Below are 18491 nucleotides of genomic sequence, written 5' to 3'. Positions count from 1 at the left end.
AAGGTCTGCACTTCAACTGCATCTGAATTGTTTCATTTAAAATTCATTGTGGTAATGTACAGAAGCAAAATTAGAAAAAGTTGTCTCTGTCCAAATATTAATGGACATAACTGTATGTTTGGGCTGTGAGAGGAAGCCTGGAAACCCACTAAGTCACAGGAACAGGAACAGGAACTTAACGAAGGCTAGAAACGTCTTATTGAGAAACAACAGTACTCACCACTGTGCCACCAGAATAACCAGAACTTCATCAAAATGCCAGAGAACCAGTCTACAAAGAGCTGTTTCATTAAATGATAACAACTTGAAATCTCATTATTAAAATCCTATGAATCTCTTAATAACTGTAGATAACTCTAATGGGACACTGTATCGTAAGCATCTTTAAATTTATGTTTTTAAAAAGAAAATCACATAACATATAATAAAACATAACCTTTATTTAACATCCCTACAGGCATTGCATCTCCCAGGATTTACTGTTTCATTGAGCAGTACATATGTACCTTATATATACTTACTATAACAAACAGAAAAAACATGGTAAATATAGCTTTACATACATGTCACCAACTGAAATAACATACAAACGGGGATGGGCTGGATCTTCCATGCATGCTGGAGGGAGTGGGAGAGTCAGGGTGTCTGATTTGAAATAGATAGGGAGATGTTGGTATGGTGTTCTGCCCATTTCTTCATTATGTACACACTGCTGCACAGCCAGCTTGCACCTCCTCAAACACTCTGGAAGAAATAAGAGAGGGATTTATAAGATTTGCACACATGCAGTCATATTTCCATCATCACACAGGATATAAAACACACACAAACTCTTACCTTAAAACATAAGACCTGGACTTCTGCTGGTCCTCTAAAGCCAAAGAAAGGAAAGATAATTACAGTAAGAAGACATTAAATGGAATCATGAGATATTGGTAATCACTTTAATCAGAAATATTCTGATAGAAAGCTCGACCGTTCATTTAAGGTCTCGCTGTCTTGTAGGTCTGGGTGTGTCCTTATGTGTGAGATTGCTTAACTGCGTATTTTCCATCAGGGATTATCTGCCTCAGTTTCTGCTCTCTTAGCCCATTCTCCCCTCTTCTCACAGCACTCGGCCTGTTGACTCATGGTAATGTGAAGAGTTTGGCTGCGTGTCAGATCATCTGGAGTCATTTATAGAAGCTGTCGAGTGCTGCGCTGACATCACCCCTATCTCTCGCCCAATGGCCAATCCTGCCTAATCCTTCTTTCTCCCCATGCGGGGACATCCCATGTATGGCTGAGCTGTATGGGATCACATACTGACACCTTGTAGAGACTTATAAGCAGGATCACGTCATTTATAGGGCACAGTTTACACGCTTTTTCAGTAATCTGATCACAAGAGGACAGCTGTACATAAATACAGGTGTGAACCCATCCAAACACACTGAAGTTGCATTCGGAGTAGAAAGGTATGTGACCCCATTTACATAACAGCATGATGTGAAGACACTTGTGTCCCTGACCACACTCAAGGTCAAGTTTGAAGTGTGTGTGTATCATGGCAACTATTTTATTCCCTCAAGTCAAACAACTAAAGGACACTGAAACTTTACTCCTCTAACTGTTTAAAGTGCAAAAATAATGCACAATGGTTTTTCTCCTATATTGCATATTACAACATTTAATTGGAGCTGAACAGCAACATTCAATCACAAGTGGTTCTTTTTAAATATAATCAGTTAGAGTTTCATCAGGATCCCTACAAAGCACATAGCAGAAAGAGCAACACCATCACAGCAGGTATCAAGAGATTTGACACTGATTAAGTCAGATACAGAATAAAAAGAATGTAAAGTGGGTTGCAAAGCTGCTTGCAGGTGAGCATGAAACTTTAGGCAGGCTAAAGCAACATAAATATGTTCTGTTTGAAATTTAACAACAGGCTGAGCACAAAAATAACAGCAGAGTGAGCCATCAACTGACGTGAATCTTAATAGTTAAAATGAAATTTTGAGCACTCCCTGTGAAAGTCTACACCACTGGAGTGATTAAAACACCAAAACACAAATGTGGCAGTCTAAGAGTGAGGATATAAATAGCATAATAAAAGCAGTGAAAACATCAGATTTGGTATTTCTGTTTAGCCATCATTAATCCTCGCCACATTACCACATCTAAAAGCAGGGCTGCAATGTACAAAATGCACAGAGGATAAAGGCTGAGAGGAGACATGAGATGAGGAGGGAAGAGGAGAGCGAGAGCGGCATTGCTTTTAAACTGATGAGTTTGTCACTTCAGCTCATGGCTGCTCAGTGGCTCTGCAGGTATTATCAGTCCGTCCCATTTCATCTCCAATGACAACTGTGCCAGGGACTCAGAAACTGGGTTTGCCAGTGAAAACTTTAATGACAAATACTTTGTCATAGTGATGTTGCATAGATTACAGGGGGAAGCCATCATCATCATCGTTTATTTATATAGCACTTATAAGAATATATATACAATATATATAACAATAAATATAAATATAGGAATAAAATAGCAATAAAATTAATAAAAAAGCCAGTTACCCACAGAGTTAAAAGCCAGGGAATAAAAATAGGTTTTTAATCTGGACTTAAAAACTGGCACTGATGTAGCCTGTCTAATATGGAGAGGAAGGCTTTTCCAAAGCATCGGAGCCGCAACAGCTCGGTCTCAGCCATGTTTCAGCCGTGACTTTGGGACAGAAAGCAACAGTTGCTGACCGAAGTGCAGGAATGGGGACATGTGGCTTCAACAAGTCAGACAAATAAACAGGTGCCAGACCATTTAGAGATTTAAAAACCAATAAAAGAACTTTAAATTCAATTGGAAGCCAATGCAGAGGCCAAGACCGGAGTGATGTGGTCGAATTTCCTTCTGACAGCTAAAGATCGTGCCGCGGCATTTTGCACTAGTCGCAAGCGTGAGTGGGATGTGTGTAAGTAGCATGACTGCCAGTCAGTGGTTTTATTTTCATGGCCAAGTGGTACCACAAGAACTTACAGTCCAGCCCACCTACAGAGAAATAGGGAGACACCTCGAAGAGTCAACAAAGCAATAAATACAAACTGAAACAAAACAGTGCAGCTAGATGCAAAGCACCGGGGAAATATGTCTGCTTGTTTACAGATGAATGTTCACAGTGTCCTATGTTACTGAGGTATTTATAGTGAGGGTTTAGGCAAAGCCTATTTTGATCTCTTGAGAATCTGTAGTCAGAAAGACGAGACTAGTTGGAAAATTATAATTATTTAATAAATATGTTGGGATGATATCGCTGGTGAGTTGTGTTTAGCTGGATTATAAATATATATTTGCTCAATTTTTATGCATTATGTGTATATTTACTGGGACATATTACTGTCTGACAACCCAGTCCTTTAATACATTGCTCACCCTGCTAATGAACTCACCTCTAGAAGTTTAGATAATAGTTTATTTCCCCTTCTCAGCATCTGGAAGAATGACCTCTGTTTGGGAAACAAAAATGTAGCTGTGGTTAAAAAACTTTTCAAATTGATGTAAATGTATTTTTATAGTTACAGTAATTCACTACAGTTTAGGGAGAAAATATTGAGGAGTAAATGTAGAAATATTTCCCCAACAGTAGATACATACGTTTGACCTCGAGCTTGCAGGAGACGGTGGCCTCTCCCTGGGCATTTTTAGCTCTGCAGGTGTATACACCACCATCAAAGCTGCAGGGCTTTCGGATCTCGAGGGAGCAAATGCCCTGGTTGGAGATCTGACGATACTTGGGGTCGTCACCAATGATCATTTGATTCTTCAACCACTCGATCTTAGGCTGACATGAGAGAAAAATGTACAAAATAAATTAACTTTACCACAAAATTACCAAGACTGATGTTAATGAAAATCAACATCTTGCATGTATTATCATGATAACAGCAGCTGGGATCTACAAGGTTGATCTCTTCTGCAACATGAGAATATCCATCGGACACATTCAGGAACCAATCTGTAAAGACACGACTAATAGAGACACATGAAGAACTGTGTGACAGTTTTGGCCATGAAGCATGGTTAAGGTAGTCAGTTGGTCTACCACTTCCAAACTGAATACTCAACAACTATTCGCGAGATTGCCACAAAATATCAAAATCAGTTTATGTTTGTAAGTTAATTAAAGACATCCAGGTTCTGTGCACCTTGGTTTATTTCAGATTTCCCCAAGACTAAACTAACCTCCCAAATATACACACTGGTCATTGTGTATATTTGAACATGCTGATTTCGACGTTAGCTCTTTAACCTATGCCTTAGAGAACTGTTGGCATGGCAACAGACTTGGTCACCAGAGAAATGGTTAAATGGTGAAATAGGGAAAATGCAAAGAAATCCAGTAATTTCTACAGGTTAAAGGTTGATTTTCAGACCAATTCTGTTTTGACTGAATGTGTCCTGTGTGACAAACACAACTGACGTCTCAGTAAAGCCTAACAAACCCCTGCCAATACTTGGTGAATGTTTCCCTACCGTTTCAAACTGGTCTTTAAAAGAGAAGGTCTTTTCTTTAGAAGAGCTACCTCGTCAGGCCAGGACTCTGCAGTCTATTTACACCTACAGGCCAGTGGACACTCTTTCAAGGATGAGGATGTAACATCCTGAACAGGGAAGAACGCTGGTTTGAGCGCGGAGTCAAGGAGGCCATTTACGTGAAAAGGGAAAGACCATCTCTGAATCGAGGAGGGGGCCTAAGGGTACATCTTTCGCCATCTTACAATGCTGTGATTGCAGCCATTCCCCAACTCTCTGTGAATGGTACTCATGGCCATTGATCAGTGGGTTTTGGTCAGTGGTTGTTGATCAATGGTCATGAGAATTTGCATAATTATGATTAAGGAACTGACCTCACAGCCCATTGTTCCTTCAGTGGGCTGGTTTCATTCATTATGCAAATGTCCTGTTTATAAGATTGAAACCTGCAGTCAGCTGAGACTGAAGACGTCACCTGATGATGACGAAACGTTTCTCCTAAAAAACGCTACGTCCAGATGAACAGAATCAACTTTTGGTGACATTTGTGGTCCGCCTCTGTAGCTGCACTGATGTGTTTGTTTCCACTTCAGTTTTACATTTCTTACTTTAAACTGTCGTGGTTTTTCTTTCCTGTCTTCTTGGTACACAGCGAGCTATTTAAACTTGTTCTACAGCTGTGGTCTGTTTGGACGGCAGAAATAGTGCTTTGGTGTTACAAACACATCTTCAATCACCCATGAAAGGAGAACAATCTATACTTCTTATCACCGTCTCTTTTTCTGTCCGCCCTTCTTATCACGCATCTCTCACCCCCTTAATGTAGTGCCCTACTCTATGTGACAGCTCTTTATCAGAGACAACAGGACAAGCTATCACACTACTGAGCATGCCTTTGTACTGGACCTCTCAACACTGAACTCCATGCCAGGGAGGAGGAGGTGGCTCGATAAACACATGCTATAACACACTTCAAGCCCGCTTACAGGAGCATGAGAGATTTCAATTTACAGTGATTATGTAAAGACATGAAGTTAAAGTATCGGTCATGCAGCGGTTAAGTAGATGACCAGGTGTACCCTGCCCCCGCCCTATGCCCAGTGGGATAGGCTTCTCCTGGATACACAGAGGACGACAGATTGTTGGACGCATGGTTAAGCAGACATACAGGTGATACACACCACAGGGAAAGGCAAGAAGGACCTATTTGGCAAGGACAGCTCTCAGTCTACAGATACTAACATTAAGGAAAATTGGTTTCTCATTATTCTCAGCTACAGACTTTGTCTTAGATGTGATAAGTTTCACTGTCCCGAACACTGGCATACTGTCATAAAATGACTAATAAATACTAAACGCTGCAAAAAGGAACAAACATAAAGCTACAAACAAATTACCCATCCATCCCCATTTTCTTCATTGTCTAACGTCAGCTTTTGTGGAGTGCTGTACCAAATTTGTTAGCTCTGTCTCATCTACGCCGGCACGCACAGGGCGACTAACTGCTGCTGTCCTGGGAGAAAAGCCAAGGACAGCTAGGACGAATAATCAACTGCATTTCCATTCTGAACTGCCACTTAATCTGCCTGCATCTGTCAGACAACTGTAAAGATAAGTTTAACCCAAGCAGTTGCTGCCAAACAGTGAGACACATTCTGAAAATCCCCATAAACATACCAGTGGAAGCCAGAGTGCATCCTTCTTTAACTGTGGCATTAAGATCATATTTAAAGTGCATTTGTGAGGTTTTCTGGTGAGAATGAGACCGTTTCAGTTCAAAAAGGAACATTAGCCATGTTTGTGTGATATGGAAAGTCCCCCAAATCTCAATAGGCCAGTTCTATTTATAACCAGCAGATGCTTCCCTGTGTCCTCCTTGGTTTGTACCTTTAGTGTGAGCATGAGCTCTAAATATCCAGTCAGCTATTAGGATACCACCATCATACCACCTGATAAGATCTAGTATCAGTAAATTGTTGTATAGACACTGTTGTTTATATAAGATGTTGGTGTTTTTGTTGTTAAAACGTGAGCTCTAATATTAAACCACTGTCATAATAGTTCCCTAAAGTCTAAGGCGTCTAATTACAAATGTTTTAAGAAGACAAACTATCATAAAATACTGAGCAAATATTCAGATTCATAATGCACGTCTAACCTTAGGACTCCCACGAACAGAGCACAGCAGCTTGGTGGTGTATCCCACGGTGGCGGCTCTGTCGTTGAGGGCCGTGGTGAACTTTGGAGCCTCGTTGAAGTCGTGCTCCGGGTACTCGGGAGGTTTGTAGACAATACCTGTAAAGGAAGCAGCGTTAAGCTTTTATGAGCAGATATAGTGCAGATCCTCTTTTTTACTGCATTATGTTTAAAAGTGGAACCACTACACACATTTGCTTAAAGAATAAAACACACTGTAACACAACTATGGTAATCATCTTAATGATTTCACAGCCTATTTAAATTTATTTCAGTAATAGCAGAGCACTTGCCAAGAGAGCTATCCACTAATGTTAAAGCAGTGCCAAAGTCATTCCCACTGCTCAAGTCTCCACTTCAGATTCTTGCAACTAACCACAGCTCAATAAAATCTAAGTATCCATTCGTACTGCAGCCGTGCCACTAAAACTTTATGCAACAGAAACAAACTGATGTGAGACAAATTAAAGTACTGCGTGCATTCAGGGGGTCACCTGTCTTCTGGATGGTGGCCACTTCCTTTGTGACAGTGCTCTTCTCGCTCACGCCCACTTTGTTTTCAGCAAACACTCTAAAGGAATACGAGTTGCCCATGACAAGGTCTGAGATGGTGGCACTTAACCTGTGATAGTGCTCCAGCACAGTGAACCATTCCTGCACGAGACAGCAGACAGTCGGATCAGACGTGTGAAATGTAATTAACCTGTTATTAATCTCTGTCTCTCTTCCACAGCATGTCTTTATCCTGTCTTCCTTCTCTCACCCCAACCGGTCGCAGCAGATGGCCCCGCCCCTCCCTGAGCCTGGTTCTGCTGGAGGTTTCTTCCTGTTAAAAGGGAGTTTTTCCTTCCCACTGTCGCCAAAGTGCTGCTCATAGGGGGTCATATGATTGTTGGATTTTTCTCTGTATCTATGAAGCGCCTTGAGGCGACTTTTGTTGTGATTTGGCGCTATATAAATAAAATTGAATTGAATTGAATTGAATTAATATGTGAAGTCCCTTCAGGGCCCTGCCTACACTCACACACAATTTAAACATTTATTTAATCACACCAGGTCACAGTGGCTGCTTTGTTCTGTAAGTTCTAATGCTGCTCATTGTAAAGCGAAAAATGTCTTTGTTTCACTAACACTTCAACAAAGACCATTTTCACCATTTTCACAAACATTCTGGTTCTAACATTTCTGTAAATAGGACATTTACGCCTCATTACAGCTTCCTGGACGTCAGAAGTTGTTGCAGAAATTGAAAAAGCATTTGTTTTGGTTTTAGCAAGGTTGAGTCTTTCATGCATCACTACCAATACAGCATAATACCTGTGCTTTTGCTCTGAAAGCACCGCTGCAGCACATCCTGAATAGTGGCTGCTCTGCAAATGTCTTATTAGCAAATCACAAATACACAACAGGGGCTGTACAAATGAAAAGATTTAGATATCTACTACTGGTTACATTCACTGCCGCCATCTTTGATTGTTCAAATTGATATTGGGAATTGTTGAATTTGTTAATTCCGACTTCAGAGTTAATCTGAAATTCACCAATAAAACAGAACCTTTATAAAACAGACCAATATGCAATATAAGTAAGGCTTCACTCTGACTGCATCATATTGAATGAAACACTGAAAACCGAGTTAAATGCACATAAAAGTTCATCTTTCTGTGTCGTGTTAAAGATGCCAACACCTGTGGGGCGAATCGACCTCAAACTATGAATAAAAAGTGATGCTCTGGGTTTGTGAGATTCATGTCAACATCACTGATCTGGTGCAACATATGGGTTTTGTGCAGTTTGAGTAAATATCTACTGTACCCCAGTCTTCTTGTCAGCTTTCTGGACAGTGTATCCAGTGATGTCTGTGTTGCCATTATCCTTGGGTGGAGTCCACTCCAGAGCAGCATTGAAGCCCCAGGCATCCACCAGCTTTATGCTAACAGGAGGACCAGGGCGCTCTGATGAAACACATTACTGTAAGTGTCACAATCATAATGAGTCCACTTCTTTAACAATTTCATGAAACATCAAAAGAAAACCATCGATTTAAACTGTATGTATTTTAAGCTCCACAGTAGCTGTCACAAGGCTCAAGCACTCTGTCAGAGATGTCATTTATGTTGGCTAATACCCAGAGAGAGTCACAAGTCTAGAAACGAGGAAGTCAACACGCCAGCTGCAAAGCCAGCTGAGCAGATTTAACAGGAAGGCCTCACGTGAACCAACAGTTTGACACGCTCACATATTCTTTGTGTAAATGAGATTGTTTTGTCTCATGTGTCACTCACCCACAATCTGAAGGGTAATTGTGCCTTTATCTTCAAAGCTGTCCACTTTTAGGGTCATCTCATAAACACCAGAGTCCTCCCTCTGAGCGCCGCGGATGAACAGGATGCTGTCCTTGTCACTGTTCCTGATATTGACCTTCTTGGTATCCACAGGCTGACCGTCTTTAAGCCAGGACACTGCAGGTTTAGGCTTTCCCTAAGGAGTTGAAAACGAGAACGGTTAAAAGCAAAAGAAACCGAAGTGTTCAAAAATGTATCTGTCAGCCTTTTGTGTTTCCTCACTAATGCAGCGACACAAGCCAGCTTACAAGAAACGGGATGACGAGGTTGATCTGCTCCCCGACTTTCTTGACATAGCGGGACCTGAGAGCCCGAGGCAGGCGGATCTTGGGACGGTCTGCAAAGTCAAATCAAGCATGTTTATTTTTCACCTCGTCCGATTTGCTGCTGATTTACTTACTTACTTACTGTTAACAGTTAACATTACATGCTAACAGCATAAAGCACGGTGTACACATCCTGTCAGACTCTTTAAAGTGTGGTCACACATGCATAGACTGGCAGGTCAACAAGACCTAAATAGAGCAGCTGCTGCTGCTGCAAAGTCTACGAGAGCACGATTGAACAGCTAAAATTACCCACAACAGTTTAACTATGCAAATTCATGACAGAAAAATAGTCATAACAGCCGAGAAGCTGACAGTCTGAATATGTATTTAACTTTAGAAAGAGGAAAATGCACTGTTAGCAGGACTAAACTAATCTGAAACAGTGATGTGTGCGAAACACATACAATTAAAAACTAACTTGATGATCAAAATTTTTTAAAAAGTCAGCGTCAGCTCATCGCACTTTCACTTCAGTTTTTCAATGTAAAACATTTCCTTAAAAAAATAAAAAAACAAGCTAACATAAAATCTTTTCCATACTGATGCAAGTAACCTGATACATCATCACACTCAAGCCACCGTGTAAGTGCGTATGCCTCATGACCCAGTTTTTGCAGGACCCAACAAAACAATAAATGATGTGAAATCTAAACAAAGGTTCTGTGTGCTAACAGAAAAGTGCCGTATCCAGGCAGGGAGAGCCGAGCAAGTAAGACCTCAAACCAGCAGCTCCTAAAATAGCTTTAGTGACAAGAAAGACTGAACCCTGAAAGCACAGCCCTCACGTCGTGCCCAAAGAAACCACAAATACATGTCAACACTTTCAGCTGAGCAGTGGTTGTGATATCACATCTGCAGACGACTGCAGCAACTCCTGATGTGATTAAAATCAAACAGGTGAAGTTGCATCGCAGACATCTAGCTGAGCTCTGCTGGATGGTTTCCTTCACGCCAAGTGCTAAGTATCAGGAACAGCATCTCTCACATGTTTCTGCATAAGCAGCAAATGTCTGAAAAGCTCTCTGGGCTTAGAGGATAAATAAAACCACCAGGCTCCTGCCCTCCCTCACCTCCCTCACCCCCCCTACAGCCTGCTTCTCCTAATCCACTCAAACTACCCTCCCATTGGGCACCACATCCACTCCCATCTTCTTCTAGCTATACGAGTGTTTACATCTTCTCCTTCTGATGCACTAAATCTAACCTGATATCTTGCCTTCCTGCTCTTACATTTGTCACCGTATCATTGCTTCTCAGGATGGGATCTTGCTTCTGGAACAACCATTTCCCAAGTAGATCAGGGCTGCCTCCAGATTTGGCTCAAACACTAATCCTTGCTAATCAGCACACTTCCCAGCAATGCCCCGAAGTGTTGCAGGCATTGTGGCATCCATCAGCCTGTAAGTCCCCCCTGCAAGGAATCTATAATCTGCCATTGTCTCCGGATAAAATGTCTTTGTAGGGGGCTTTCAGCATATGTAGGACAGCATGTCTTCCTCTAAAGCTTAGACCTGTGGATGGGTGTCTGGTCCGGACAGCTTGTGACTGACACACAGCTGAATTTAACCTCAACAAGCCATACTGAATCCAACAATTAGGCTCATGTTTCACCAACCAGGAAATACGCCGAGAGACAGTAAGCTGTGGGTAACTGGGGCATGTCAACTCAGGTCGGCGCTATGTCAGTGTGTGGGTTCAGAATCAGAACTACGGAAAATAAACCAACTGTGGTTTAAACCACAGAAAAAGTGCTGTGAGTGATGTGTGGTGAAGAGAGTCTCTGTGCATTCTGGAGCTGCACTTCTCAGTACACAGCACACCACGATAGTGAAGCAACAGTTAACGTAAGGGATTTTACAAAGGTCATAATAACCATCAGCCAGAACATTTTTGCATTTTTGCATTTTTAACAAGAATGCATCGGTCAAAGGGGAAAGAATAGTCGTTGATGCAATCGTAAGCAAAAAGGCTGCATCCACTATTAGTTACATAGTACGAGGCAGTCTGTTTTTGTGCTTGGAGTCAAATGCTTTAACATGTTTCCCATGGTAGTCATGCTAATATCCTGATGTTTAGCAGATATAACAATCTTAGGGCAAGCATGTTAATATTTGCTAATGAGTACTAATAACAGCCTATTTGGGCCTGGTGCAAACGCCGACTTACTTATAACCGTGTTGGGCCTTTTTTTGAGTAAACTGTGGCCCAGTGATAAGTAAATGAATGACTGTTTCACAGACACATGAATGAATGTCCCAAACTGCATCGGAAATACAGAACTGTGCAAAAATCTCGAGTCAGCCTTCATTTTGCTTTCTTGAGCAATAATTATCCAGGCTTTCAAAGTTTTAGAAAGACACAAAAAGTAACACAAAGGTCAAAGATAACACAGTTTGATAGACATCAAATTGTATTTTTGCACCAACAAGGTGATTTATGAAGAGCAACCTCTCAAGATACCTTAGTAAGATTTTGATCCATCACACATTAGTATCTGTAAAACATCTCTGGCAGCACTGCCAGTAATGTCAAAGCATTCCTGGATAGAAAAACAGACACTTTCAGTCATGGACTGAACCTCAACATGACTGAAGCAGTGTGTGATCAACTTGACTGAGAACAGAACAAAAAGCAGCCAACGTCCAAAGAACAGCTGGATGTCCTTCAAGAAGCCTGGATTCCTGAATAGTGCTCACAGAAAATACAAGAAAGTTCGTCTAACAGAGTTTCGGCTGCGTTGAAGAATAAAGGTGCTCATAGCAAACACTGACTTTTAACCTTGTTAGAATTGTGCAAACTCTGTTTTTGCTTTATATGCAGTATTTACATGTATGTGTGGATATTTCAATAAAATGCTGCAGCTATTTCCCATTTTCCTAGCAAGAAAGAAACATTACCGTATATTAAGTGATATTATAATCTGGACCAAAGCTGCAAACTGATTCAAACTGATTTAGTGCAATTTAGTTTTATATTTATTTAGTTATATTTAGTTTAGTTATATATTTTCATGGATGTATAAAATTACAGGAACATTCTGTAAATTGAAAGTGTACCGAGCAGCAGTCTTGACTGAAGATGTGCGTACATGCAAATGAAAGCATGACTTACAGCTAATGAAAGCTCTTGTCAGCACCTTTGCAATTTATGTGCTTGCATCTGTGCAATCCATCTGAGGCACCGGCAGTTAATACCACCTCTACCTCACTGGTTGTAACACGAGTATTTTAAGGATAGGTCATAAGTTACAACTACGTTAGAGCTCCTGATAAAGAGTTGGAGACAGTCATTTTACCAGGTGGCTGCACAGCAACGGAAAGCTTCGTTGTAAGGTTTTGGTGCGGGACGTCTTGTGCAGAGTTGAACAGCATTTTCTCTGTGTTGATTCTCGCTATGAAATAGAAATTCTCATTGTACTGTGCAAGCTAGCATTTGCGTGGTTCCTTCTCCAAACAGAATAATGTCACGGGAGCTTAGAAACAAAGGTTTGAAGAAACTTTATGAGATGTTTTTAGAGTTGGTTTGACACTTTCTATGAAGACTAACTTGTAAGTGCTGCGTGTGCAAAAAAAGACAACTTTACTGGAAGTTGCCTGATAGTGAGGTGCAATAATGACTCACCAACAACCTCGCGGATTGGCACAGGGTCAGCGAGTGTTCCAGGTTCGCTGCGACCACCGGGGTTTACAGCCACCACGCGCACACGCAGCAAATCACCTGCTTTCAGATTTTTGATGCAGTATCGGTTAGCTGCAGTCAGCTCCTCGTTAGCTACAACCCAGTCTGCTGCTGTTGGGAAACCAAGGATCTGTGTTAGTGAGAGGCTTTTAGGGTCATTATTCCATATTTATTGCAATTTTCCTGAATGTTAGAAACCCCTCGATTAAACTTAAGTAGTTTATCACCTGTTGACACCAGTTTACAAACAACCTGCCCATAAGAAGTATACTTTGGCTGCCATGACGAAATCTCAGAAGGCATGCCGTCATCTGAGCGAACGAGTGCTTCTAAAAGTGGTGTCGGGAGATACAGCGACAGCCGGTAAACTGATGCCGGCCGTATACGGCCCGGACCCAGCAATGAGTATATTTGCCCTCTGACTCGCCGGGGACAGGTGCAAGCAAACGCTCTCACATACATGTGACACACATATGCAGACTTACTTCCATCCTTGCAGTACTCGATGGCGTATCCATCCAGGCCCGAGTCTCCGATGGTCTCTGGTGTCTTCCACTTAATGGTGAGACTGGAGTCGTTAACATCATCCACAGACACGTCCACAGGAGCACTGGTGGGGACTGTGAGAGGTTTAGTGCAGTGAGATTGATAAAGCATTCTTAATATAGACAAAACAGTTAAAAACACACACGTGATGGGATAATTAGATGCTTTACATTCTAATGCATAAATGTGTGGATCTGCAACTCAGTTATTTTTATTGATAATTATTATGGAGGATTTTTCTCATTTTCACAATGACTCATTAGAAAAACAGTCAAACAATATGTTGATACAAGATCTGATTTAAAGCCAAATTCATGTATCATTTCCAGCTTTTTAAATAAGAGGATCTCTTTCTTTAATTTCTTTACATACAAGATAAAAGTGAATATAATTGCTTTAGGAGATTAATGCTACATTTGACACAAAGCAGGATCAGATGTTAGTGTTACCCGCAGGAGGTGGTGGTGTGGGGGCCTTGGGTGGCTCCTCGACTACAGCAGGTTCAACTGGAGCAGCTAGCAAAAAAAAAGGAGAATATTTACATTTTTATAAACAAATACAAGAAAAAAAAACCTGGTACTTATCCACAGTATTTTTCTATACAGCAGCATTCAACGATGCAAATGTCCAAACCTTTAAACAAAACTACCCATTTTACTGCAGAGAAAAAGGCATCAGGAAGTTACCTTCTCACAGATTGGGAAAGTCATGATGGGAAGTACTTGTTTGTAATAACAATAATGTTTACCGTCTGCCGGAGCATCTGCAGCAGGAGCAGCAGCACCATCTTCAGCGGCAGGAGCTGTAGCTAGCATTAAAACGCCGTTAGGGAAGCCAGTTAGATGTGAACAATTTGACATTATTAATGCAGGTAATTGAACGTTTTTAGGCATTTTGAGAAACTTACAGTGATGTGAAAAAGAAAGTTTTCACAGAACTTTTTGTGAAAACTAAATGTTTGTCATATTACAGGACCACCTTTAGAAGTGATAACTTGAAGGAATCCTTGACTATCAGTCTCTTGTGGAGGACTTTTTGCCCACTCTTCTTTACGCTGCTTCAGTTCATTGAGATTTGCATGGTTTTGTTTATGCACAGCTCTCTTAAGCTCCTGTCCAGTAGGCCTCCACGATTAGTCAACTATCAAAATCGTCGACGACTGATTTAATAGTCGACGCGTAGTTTGAAGCTTTGTAAGATCACAAAAGACGCAGGAATAAGTAGTAGGATTTAAGAGTGTAATAACGGACTGAAACAGAAGAGGGCAGCACTGCATGTACAAGGATGCCAGCTGCCGTTAAACCCCGAAGAAGAAGAAGTAGCTCTGTCCCAGAATTCATAGCGCAGCCCAGCTCAGTTTCCAACACTGGCAGCAGCTAGTTGGTTTTAATATTACTCTTATTATTCTTTCTGGGTCACAAAATAAACGGTCAACATATTTTCAGGCGAGAATGTAGCTGTATAAACCTCAAATATCGGCTCAGTTTATCAAGACACCACATATTTTCAAAAGCGCTCCGACGTTTTCGGAGACGTCTGTTAGCCACTAGCTCGATAGCTAGCCGGGGGCTAGGCTCACTAGAGCCGTGAGAACACCGGACTCCCGGCTAATCGTTTTCAAACCCACCGCTGTCTTTCGCTACTCAGGTTAAACACATACAAGTCACTTAGATAACTTAAAAATGTTATTGTTTGACTTTTTTTAGTATTTTATTTGTTCCCGAGTAAATCGGTTTGGCTGAGATTAAAGTTATAGTTTTTACACAGCTGAATAAACGTCAAGCAGACAGCTGATTATCAGAAGTGTGAGATGCTCGAGAATTTACTCCGGTGTCCTGTTATATTTTAGATAGCAAGGAGTTTATTAAACTTCACCAAAACAATCTGCAAATTTCATTAAAATTTAACAAACTATCATCTTGTCTTTATTTTTAGTTAGCACATACCTTAAACACTTAAAGCTGTAAGCTAATGATAGTTATATAAGAGCAGATGCTGCTGGTGCAATTAGCTGTACGTTTTATGTCCAATGGATGATGATCTGATTAGTCAACTAATCGCAAAAATAATCGGTGACTAGTCGACTATCAGAATAATCGTTTGTGGCAGCCCTACTGTCCAGCATTTCATTCGTGCGAAGGTCAGGACTTTGAGTGGACCATTGCAACATCTCGATTGTTTTGCATGCTGTGTTTGTCATAACGCACAGCACCACATTTGGGAAAAGCCAAAGCATCTCTACTCTGGAACAAATACATTGTTCCAGAAGTCTTGTGGGTTTTTTTCGATGCTACTTAGCAAACCTAAGATGAGCTGCCAAGTTCTTTTAAGAGAGAAGAGGCTTTCTTTTGGCAAGCCTCCCAAACAAGCCTAATTGTACTGTCATGAACTTTAACATTTAAGATGTTGATGTGTTGTTTGGAATTTATCTAAGAATTGCACAGTCTGACCTTGGGGTGAATTTGGCATCCACTCATGAGACGATTCTCGCGTTGTGTTAACACAAGCATCTGAATGCTCCACACCAGTCAGCTGCCAAAACTGCTGCTTTTACAGAGGTGTTCAGACTTGCGAATGATCAGTTAACCAGCATTTAATTACCAGAAACGGGCTGCTCCTTACCCTCTTCCTTCCTTTGGAAACTGTTCTTTCCAAACAAATGCACAGAGTCCCACAAAAGCTTTTTTTCACATCACTGTATACTCCATTGAGCAAGCAGCAGGAAAGAGCAGTGTGGGTACAGCTGTGTTAGAACAAACAGGTGACCAAATGTCCACAAACAAAAACCTCATCAGTTAAGAAAGGCGGAAGATGAACACACAAACACATTTACAGACAGAAACACAAGAAGTGCACAGTGGAACACAAACACATGTTGCATATCAGCTTGCATATGTGTGCGGACAGCCTGTGGTGTAAGTTTACTCTTAGTAGCTGTTGAATCTCCTCCGTCTTCTGTCATATTGCCATCAGTTAAGGTTAAGGGTCATGTGTCGAGGTTTAAAGCCAAAAAACACATTAATAAAATAAAGTATTGATACAAGAGGGTAACTTGTGATCCAGCTTTCGTTTCAGTCTGCAAAAAGGCTTCAAGCGCTGGTGTTTACAGTTAACAGGGCAGTACTATTGTGCCTCCTGTGTGCTCAACTTGGGGAAATTACTGAACAGGAGAAGAAGGACGAGAGATTTGTTTATAAAGAAGTTTGCTGTACTTTGCTTGTGTAGCACACACTGTAGTTTACAGTGTTCAAGTTTCAGATTGTAAAGTAAAATTTAAAACACTACACAATGTTTTGCAAATCCTTTCAACACTAAATTATATTTAAAATAGTACAAACACAACATATTAAATGTAAAAAAATAAGAAATCCCTTTGCTTTTTGAAAAAACAGTGTGTGTAACTTGTTGGAGGGACATCTCCCAACGAATAAAGCTCTCCTCTGGAGACAAAAACGTCACCATGCCAACAAATTCAAGTCGCATGCAAAACAAAATGCAAGATCTCGAAATTCAGCTGCGTTTTCTTAGCTCAGACACATTTAGGTCTTTTATCTGTGACCTGACAAACTGAGATTAGAGGGTTGTTTGTTTGTTTTTTAAATTATGAGTATTTTTAAAATTTACTCAGATTTAGAGCAACAAATGTTGCCATTCAGATGACATCATTTTCAGGGAAAGCCTTGCTTATGTCGGCAACACATTCTCCACATATCACAGCAGCATAGCTCTGTATTAAAGGGTCCCAAATGGCCATGCCAGCAGTCCACACCTGTCACCTACTTAAAACATATGAAAGAAAAAATATGACAAAGGAATCCTAAACTGTGGAACAGCTGAAATCCTACAGCAAGAATGGAAACCATATGGCTTGTAAAACCATTAAAACTAGAGCAACTGGTCTTCTCAGTTCCCTGTCACTTATAGAGAGAGCTGCTTGGTTTCTGCTCTAAATCGGTCTGCTTGGTCTCGTTCAGGTTTTTCTTTTTTTTTTTTTTTTTTTTTTTAAGTTTTCCTGGAATCCCAACTTTGTGGAAAGGGGAGAATGGGGCTGTTGCACTTTGCACGTGTATTCTGATCCACTGCTACAGGCTGTAAATGATGGCAGCCTTGCTCAAAGTAAGTACTTATAAAAAATAAAGACAATTGAACTGTTACTACTCACTTGATACAATTAGGAAGCACTTTGTTGCATTGCATTCACTTTAGTTTTGATCACTGGCTTTAGGATGCTTGAAAGCTGTTTGATGCAACAAAAGCTATAACTTACTAACTTGGGGGAGAAAATGTCTGCTTATATTCTTAATTAAATCAAACACTGTTAAACACGAGAGCTACCCACGCATAGTCACGGTTAGTAATATTAGCTTGCAACTCTACTCCGTTCCCAAGAGTCTATCGAGATACCGGGAGCGCTTCCTTCAGCAGCGGGGGTGTCTTCTGCTGGAGGGGCGGCAGCTGCTTCTGCCTCGGCTGGAGGAGCTTCAGCAGGTGCGGCCTCAGCAGGTGGAGCCTCCACGGGTGGAGCGGGCTCAGGTGCCTTCTCCGCAGCCTTCTTGACTGGTGACTTCTTGATAGGTGCAGGTTTGGCCGGCATCTTGCAGGCAGACGCGAACTCCTTGGGATGAGGCGGTGGAAGAGTCTTAGGTAACATATATACTGAGGGCTGGTGGGCTGCTCCACCCATTCCCATGACTTCTACACCCGCCTACCCACTTAAGCCACATCTTCTTCTATGGGAAGAGTAAAGGTAAAGAAATATAAGGAGAAAAAAGTTGTGTAGCTTTAACTCAGGTAACACACCTGTCGATAATTAAACTGATAATTAAGAAACCATCAAATACATCAGAGAGTGGTCGTTCAACTTAATTGAGTAGTGGCCCATTAGCAC

The 18491-nt window shown here is 41.1% G+C and overlaps 1 protein-coding gene across 4 annotated transcripts; it reads right to left on the bottom strand.

The window, feature by feature from the left end:
- Nucleotides 1–420: 420 nt before the first annotated feature.
- On the bottom strand, nt 421–18293 carry mybpha (myosin binding protein Ha). Of its 4 annotated transcripts, XM_087834406.1 has the most exons (15): nt 18008–18293; nt 14352–14411; nt 14053–14118; nt 13543–13677; nt 13001–13168; nt 9299–9387; nt 8991–9186; nt 8521–8660; nt 7200–7359; nt 6668–6804; nt 3631–3817; nt 3426–3482; nt 3016–3027; nt 838–871; nt 421–744 (listed from the first exon to the last, which is right to left on the bottom strand). In XM_087834406.1, exons 1-12 carry the CDS (start codon nt 18291–18293, stop codon nt 3448–3450), a joined length of 1659 nt encoding a protein of 552 aa, XP_087690532.1. In that variant the 3' UTR covers nt 421–744; nt 838–871; nt 3016–3027; nt 3426–3447. The 4 variants fall into 4 exon arrangements, with proteins under 4 accessions (XP_087690532.1, XP_087690531.1, XP_087690534.1 ...); XM_087834405.1 differs by lacking the exon at nt 3016–3027; XM_087834408.1 differs by lacking the exon at nt 3016–3027 and having other exon boundaries at nt 13001–13165; nt 18008–18214.
- Nucleotides 18294–18491: the final 198 nt, after the last annotated feature.

This window comes from Neolamprologus brichardi, chromosome 20 (assembly GCF_056152115.1).
Source record: "Neolamprologus brichardi isolate AB-2024 chromosome 20, ASM5615211v1, whole genome shotgun sequence".
Classification (NCBI taxonomy): Eukaryota; Metazoa; Chordata; class Actinopteri; order Cichliformes; family Cichlidae; genus Neolamprologus; species Neolamprologus brichardi.
Note: the sequence above shows the minus strand (reverse complement) of the source record. Positions and strands in the feature narration are given on the sequence as shown.